This window comes from Takifugu flavidus, chromosome 9 (assembly GCF_003711565.1).
Source record: "Takifugu flavidus isolate HTHZ2018 chromosome 9, ASM371156v2, whole genome shotgun sequence".
Classification (NCBI taxonomy): Eukaryota; Metazoa; Chordata; class Actinopteri; order Tetraodontiformes; family Tetraodontidae; genus Takifugu; species Takifugu flavidus.
This window is the reverse complement of record NC_079528.1, coordinates 8,396,740-8,404,239: the sequence shown is the minus strand read 5'-3', so window position 1 is coordinate 8,404,239 and position 7,500 is coordinate 8,396,740. Positions and strand designations below refer to the sequence as shown.

General features: G+C 52.6%; 1 protein-coding gene and 1 long non-coding RNA gene across 2 annotated transcripts in view; both read right to left on the bottom strand.

Moving 5' to 3' along the window:
- Positions 1-2,354, bottom strand: part of pcdh12 (protocadherin 12) — an 8,625-nt gene extending 6,271 nt beyond the window's left edge. Inside the window, 2 exon segments of the mRNA XM_057043466.1 lie at positions 1-1,063; positions 1,066-2,354. The exon segment at positions 1-1,063 is cut by the window's left edge and continues 904 nt beyond it. Coding sequence (XP_056899446.1) covers positions 1-1,063; positions 1,066-1,906 — 1,904 coding nt within the window. The 5' untranslated portion in view covers positions 1,907-2,354.
- A 2,626-nt stretch (positions 2,355-4,980) lies between these two features.
- The window catches only part of LOC130531510 (uncharacterized), a 4,499-nt gene continuing 1,979 nt past the window's right edge, over positions 4,981-7,500 (bottom strand). Inside the window, exons 2-3 of the long non-coding RNA XR_008952113.1 lie at positions 5,494-5,819; positions 4,981-5,407 (exon numbers count right to left, since the gene is read on the bottom strand). This is a non-coding gene — a long non-coding RNA (uncharacterized LOC130531510). The remainder of the gene's footprint in view (positions 5,408-5,493; positions 5,820-7,500) is intronic.

Sequence of the window (7,500 nt, the reverse complement as noted above, 5' to 3'; positions counted from 1 at the left end):
GCGATGCGGTAACTCAGCGCCCCGTTGGGTCCAGAGTCTGCATCTTCGGCTTTTATGGTGGAAGCAAGGAACCCGCTTCTGGTGCGGGGATCCACAGGAAAACTGGCGGCCGTTCCGTCCAGGTGAGTTCCCAGCTCAGTCACGATCTCCCCCTTGTCTGCATTGACAGGTACGCTAAGAGAAGCCACGCCCTTTCTGGGTTTAGGCTCCTTGATGACCGGGTAGTTGTCGTTTACGTCCTGGACCTGGATCTGGACGGTGGCGGAGCTGCTGAGCGGCGGGTGACCCTGGTCGATGGCCTCCACGATGAAAGAGTGGGAGCGGGACTCCTCGTAGTCGAGACGATGCTGGGCACGGATCACACCGCTGGTCTGGTGGATGGAGAAGTACGCGTCGACATCGGCGCCGGTGACATTGCGTATGAAATAAGACACCCTCCCACTGAGGTCCAGGTCAACGTCGTGGGCCTCGACCTTGAGCATCTGATACCCCGTCCTGTTGGTTTCTTCAAAGGAAGCCTTGTAGATGTTTGTGGAGAACACGGGAGCGTTATCGTTCTCGTCCACCACCTGGACAGACATGTGTTTCACGCTGGACAGTGGTGGATCTCCGTAGTCCTGAGCCAGGAGGGTGAGGTTATACCAGGTTACCTGCTCTCGGTCCAAGGTGCCGTTGGTAACAATCATGTAGTTTCCACCTTGCATGTGTTTAAGACGGAAAGGGCCGGAACCTTCGAGGATTTGAGCTTTCACTTTGCCGTTTTGTCCTGAATCTGCGTCCAAAACCGTCACCAGGGAGAGGAAGGTGTCTTTGGGTGCTCCTTCCAGCACGGTCGGCCCCGGAAAACTGGACCGATCCCAGTCGGCGAGGATCCTCGGTGCGTTGTCGTTCACGTCCAAGAGCTTAATGTGCAGTTTGCAGTATGCGGGGATGGCGTTGGGGCCACGATCACGGGCTTCAACCACAACCTCGTAGGAGGTCTGGACTTCGTAGTCCAGAGGCGCTTTGAGACTCACAGCTGCCGTTTGTGGATCCACAGCGATGAGCCTCTGAACCTCGGGTGCGTGTGCTTGCTGAGCGAATACACGACCTCTCCGTTGACTCCCTGGTCCGGGTCAGTGGCCTTCAGGCTGATGATGGTGGTCCCACGTGCCGTGTTCTCGGGCAGCTCCACCGTGGGCGCGCTGTCCTCAAATGTGGGACTGTTGTCGTTTGAGTCTTGGATGCGAACGTGGATTAAGGTGCTGCCGGATCTGGGGGGGTCGCCTTTATCCCACGCCACCAAGATGAGGTCAACCGAATCCTGGACCTCCCGATCCAACTCTCTGATGATCACTAACTCTGCCTGCTTTGTTCCTTCAGGACCGACTGTTACATCCAGAGCAAAGTATCGGTTAACGGACAGCGAGTAGGTCTGGAGCCCATTCGGCCCCGCGTCGGGATCCACCGCGCGTTCCAGGGGGATCCGCATCCTGAGCCCGGCTATCTCCGAGATCTCCACGTCCTGTTCTGCGTTTGGGAATTGTGGGCTGTGGTCATTCTGGTCCATCACCTCCACTCGAACCCTCAGGCAGTTCATGGCACCGCTCTTCCTGTAGAGAACGCTGAAGGCTACCTCGCAAAGGTCGGATCCCCGGCATAGCTCCTCCCTGTCCAGCCGACCTTGGGTGGCGAGCACCCCGTCCCGAGCGCCGACAGAGAAGGGAAGGGCTCTCTGGTGCTCCACCACCTGGAAATCCTCAAAAGGCCCACCTTCATCCCTCTGTCGAAGGTCATCCACCAGACAGCCGACCCGGGTTCCTGAGGGCTGCTCCTCCCAAACGCGGTACTGGAGGGTGACCGACGTCGACTCCGAGGCGCGAACATCACAACACAGATCCGAGAGCAGAAGCAGGAGCAGCAGCATCGTGAGGAGACGTTAATCTGCTAACCGGGCTAAAGAGACATCCCAGACTGGCCTCAACACCGTCCCTTCTTTAGATAAAGCGGCAAAAGGAAGCGTCCCAGAACTTCCTGGCTCCAGTTTTCTTTTTCTCCAGCAACAAGATCAAAACTCAGGTGGGAGAAAGAAAAGTTTTCTCCTCTTGAAAAAGGACGGATGATTAAAATTCCTCCTCTCCCTGCTGCTGCTCCTGACTCGGGCCGCTGCTGGCGTCCGACTCGGACCTCATCCTCTCAGCTCGGGGACGTCTGGGTCTGGATTTGGGTCTCCGCACGCTGGTAGAGTCCCGACCAATCAGAAGGCGGAGGGGAGGTTTCCTATGCTAATGGTCTGAGCTCAGCACAAAGAAAAACCCCCGTTCCCTGCCCTCAGGAAACTCTCCACAACTCCGGAGTGCTTTTAAAGAAATGTGACACCCGCCCCCCCCCCCAGGAAAACCTAACAAATCCAGCTGCCCCCCCCCCCCCCACCACACCAAATTAAGAGAGTTCCACCAGTGTTACACCCGTAAGCATAACGGTCCCGCCTGAGTGAGTCCAGATCAATGTTGCTGAAGGATTTAAGGGTTTATGTCACACGATTCCTCACAAAGACACCAACTCCCAGAATGCACAGCGGCAGGGAAACTTTATTCAGTGCATTTTACATCTTCGGTCCAGAATCAAAATGCTAATTTAGCATTTAAACCTATATTAGTGATACGCGCGGAGGTTGGTCAAGACACATCAATACAGGTCATGAACAGACCTGTTAGCTGCTAACAGTTAGCATAGGCTAAAAGAACAACGTAACAAGAGTCTGCTGATGCAGTTACGGAACCACGGCTGAAACCTGCGTTCATGCACGTCAGGATAAAAAGAGCAGTGACAGGAAACCTCAGGCTTTATGAAGTGGGAGTCAAACGTGGCTTTGATGTGTCTAAAGTCACAGACATCAAAGGCACAGACGTCACCTTCCCCCATTAAACGAATAACGCTGTGGAATCGGGATGAAACGGATCCAACCGTGCGCTCGTTACGACACGAACAGAAGCTGCTTTATAACAGAGAAGAAGAGATTGTTTGTGTTTAACTGTTTGTGTTTAACTGTTTGTGTTTAACGCTTAACCGCTAATTTAGCCGTTAAATGAGGGATTCAGCTGCAGATCCACAAAACGCACGTGTTTATTTAGAGGCGCTTCAGGCCGACCACTTTCCCCTGGAGCTCGCCGTGGTGGGGGAGGGGGCAGCGGCTCCCACCAGATCAACGTGATTAAAGAGGAAACACTTTAATTAGTTTCACAATAAAAGTGTGATGGATTAAAAAAGGGCTAAAAGAGTCACGAGAGGATCACAGGTCAACCAATCAGGGGGCTTCATCAGCAAAACAAACAACCTCAGCAACACGACCTCATCTGTGTGTGTGTGTGTGTGTGTGTGTGTGTGTGTCTGTGTGTGTGTCTCTGTCAGTGTGTGTGTGTCTGTGTGTGTGTGTGTGTGTTACCTTCAGGAACAGAATGCTTTTGCAGACGCTCAGGCAGGAACGCGTCTGGTTCTAATTCATTCACCACCTGTGTGCAACTGTGGTCGCCGTGGTTACATACCGCCGGTCTTCCTGCGTGCTGCCACAGTTTAACAGCCGCTGGTTAACGTCGACGCTTTGGTCGCTTTACTCTTCGCTTTTATTGATTTTGAGCTGAAAATGTGGCTGCTGAAAAATAGTTTTCAACAGGAAAGAAAGAAGAAAGTTGAGTCAACGCAGCACAACTGCCACAACACAACTGCCACAACACAACTGCCACAACACATCTGCCACAACACATCTGCCACAGTGTATCTGCCACAGCACAACTGCCACAACACAACTGCCACAGCACATCTGCCACAGCACAACTGCCACAACACATCTGCCACAGTGTATCTGCCACAGCACAACTGCCACAGAACATCTGCCACAACACATCTGCCACAACACATCTGCCACAGTGTATCTGCCACAACACAACTGCCACAACACATCTGCCACAGCACATCTGCCACAGTGTATCTGCCACAGTGTATCTGCCACAGCACACTGCCACAATGTATCTGCCACAACACATCTGCCACAGCACAACTGCCACAACACAACTGCCACAACACAACTGCCACAGTGTATCTGCCACAGTGTATCTGCCACAGCACAACTGCCACAATGTATCTGCCACAGCACATCTGCCACAGCACAACTGCCACAACACATCTGCCACAGCACAACTGCCACAGTGTATCTGCCACAACACATCTGCCACAGCTGCAGCGGTTTTGGATGATTTTGAACCAAATAAACTCTGATCTGATGAACAAACTCCAGATGACCCAGAAACTTCTGCTCTGATCTCATCACACTTCCTCCATCATTTACGGCCTCACCGTTGCTATGGGCGACGCCAACGCTGCATTTGATTCAGGAGACATTAAAGGTTCCTGATAGTCCGACGTCTTTATCCCACTGTTGAGCTGAAACTGGTGTGTGTGTGTGTGAGAGAGAGTGTGTGTGAGAGTGTGTGAGAGTTTGTGTGTGTGAGAGAGTGTGTGTGTGTGTGTGAGTGTGTGTGTGTGTGTGTGTGAGTGTAAGTGTGTGTGAGTGTATGTGAGTGTGTGAGAGTGTGAGTGTGTGTGTGTCTGTGTGTGAGTGTGTGGTGTGTGTGTGTGCGTGTGTGCGTGTGAGTGTGTGTGTGTGTGTGTGTGTGGTGTGTGTGTGAGTGTGTGTGTGGTGTGTGTGTGAGTGTGTGTGTGTGTGTGTGTGTGTGTGTGTCTGTGTGTGTGTGTGTGTGAGTGTGTGTGTGTGTTGTGTGTGTGTGTGTGCGTGTGTGTGTCTGTGTGTGTGTGTCTGTGTGTGTGTGCGTGAGTGTGTGTGTGTGTGAGTGTGTGAGTGTGTGAGAGTGTGAGAGTGTGCGTGTGTGTGTGTGAGGTGTGTGTGTGTGTGAGTGTGTGTGTGTGTGAGTGTGTGTGTGAGTGGGTGTGTGTGTGTGTGTGAGTGTGTGTGGTGTGAGTGTGTGTGGTGTGTGTAAGTGTGCGCGTGTGTGTGTGTGTGTGTGTGTGCGTGTGTGCGTGTGAGTGTGTGTGAGTGTGCGTGTGAGTGTGTGTGTGTGTGTGTGTGAGTGTGTGAGTGTGAGTGTGTGAGTGTGCGTGTGAGTGTGTGTGAGCGTGTGTGTGTGTGTGTGTGTGTGTGTGTGTGCAGGATGTAGCCGCTGACCCCCCCTGGTCCTGATAACCATCACTTCTTCCTCTCTTGTTTCCAACCGTCCGTCTTTCACTTCGGCTCATTAAAGCTAAAACGGTTTATGAGCCAAGTCTCACCCAGTTGCATCATGGGTAATTTTCTGTCATCGCTGCCCTTCTGTTGCTGGTGTGTCTGCGTGGCGGCTCTTCATCACCTCTCCTCCTCCTCCTCCTCACCTCCTGTCGGGCGTCTGTGGACGAGCGTCCGGTCACAGGAAACAGCCTGATGGAGGAAACAGGAAGTCCTGTTGGAAGGTCTGAAAAAACTGAAACTGCTCTTTTCTGCCAAGGCGAATCCGGATTTCCCACCTGTTGCATCTCCTGGAAGCTTCTTGTTGGGAATTGTTGGGAACGTTCCACCATCCTCGTCCATCGATCCGTCTGGACGGTCACTGCAGGGATGGACGGGAGCGTCCTCCTTCCTCACCTGGACACACCTGGAGAACCTCCCCAGGGAGGCGTCCCGGACTCCTCCAGGCTGCAGGACCACGTCCTCTGGTGGAGGAGCTCATCAGATGAAGATCAACTCCACGTGTCATTAATTCTCTTTTCGTTGGGAACCCGGAGGAGGAGCTGGAAGCTGCGGTTTGTTTCTTCTCTGGAGGTTCCATCGCTCCTTCTGAACCCTTTCATCCCTGGTGGAACCGCAGAAGAAAAGGTTAATGATGTGTTTCAGACCCGGGAGGCCAGAACCCCACTTTTATTTCTGTGACCCAGATTATTCTCAGAACAACAGACGTGTTGGATTGTGGGTAATCAGCCGCTCTGCTTCATCTCCTGGACCTTTGACTCCTTTTTCTGCTTCCCGTTAGCAACAACACCTTGATTTCTGTTCTCCCAGCTCATTAGCATGAAGGGCGGCGGCTCCGTTAGCGCTCCCATCATGCTTTTCTGCATCTGTTACATTTTGCCGCCTGTTTGTTTGTGTCCTTGTTCTTCCTCCGCGTGCTGCCGTGAACATAAATCTAATTTAGTTGAGCAGAGCTCGTATAAATGTCAGGAGAGACTCTGAAGCTCATAAAACTCTAATTTAATTTTTATTCATGGGGGATAAAAGACTAAATAAAAGCTAAGCAGCGGTCCACCTGAGCAGGCCCCGCCCCCAATGCTCCTGATTGGCTCTTTACACCTGATTTTAAGCCCTTAAGGTTCATGTGTAACTTGATCACATATAATTATTGGATGTGTGAACGTGAAAGGTTTTGACAGGAAGTGACGCCACGGCCGCCTCCTCTTCCTCCCCGTGTCTTCCTCTCATCTTCATCACCACGAACATCTGTGACGCTCCTCTTCCTCCGGGGCCTCCAGAGCTGCTGGTGTTGGAGCTTCACTGACACCTGCTGGTCACCTCAGCCAACTGCAGCACAGCTCCGTCCTGATGGAGCCGCTCAGTCACACACGCGAGGACTTGAGGGTTCCTCTGGAGGGTTCCTCTTGAGGGTTCCTCTTGAGGGATCCTCTGGAGGGTTCCTCTTGAGGGTTCCTCTCCGGTTGAGAGGAACCTGGAAAACCTCAGACTTGAGGAAACTATCCAGCTGATCCTTGTTGGAGTCACAAGCTTAAAAGTGTAAACCTGTTTTTTTTCTGTGGCCGTTTGTGGAGGAGAGTGGGCAGTTCTCAGCTTGGACGGTGGTTCCTCAGGACCCCTGAGGTGGTTCCTCAGGACCCCTGAGGCCGCCTCAGGACCCCTGAGGTGGCCTCAGGACCCCTGAGGTGGCCTCAGGCCACCGCCCTGATTTTGTCGGGTCTTTGACCAACAGATTTCCTCCTTTTACTGTCGACACTTCATTTTCCGCCCTTTGACTCACTGTGGAATTAGAGATTAGAGACGGACGACTGGAACACGTTTGTCCACAGAAGACAGAGAGATAGAGATAAAGTTCTGGAGCTCCAGGAACCAAATCCGGGCCGAGCGGTTTGTGTTGGCGACAGAGAGAGCTGTTCGTTAACCTTCCGTGAAGTCTGCAGAGGAAAGATGAAATTAACTCCGAGCGCGGAGCAGCGAGGCCAAAGCCGACAGATTTGCTTCCTCCACAGATGGAAATAAAGCTGCCGCCACCTGTTCCAGCGACACGGAGCCAATAACTGCAGCAAAACAGCAGAATTCATCCGCACGTCTCCATGAGGAGGCCAGAGAACATCAGACATGTGCAGACATGTGAAAGAAGAGCTGAGGAGGGCGGAAGGGCGGCCCAGAGCAGCTCTGACCTCTGACCTCTGACCTCTGAGCCTCACAGCTTATTACCTTTCTAACATTATTGAGTTTCCCCCATAAAAGCCCAATAATCAGGGCGTCCTCAAGTCCTCGTTCTTCAC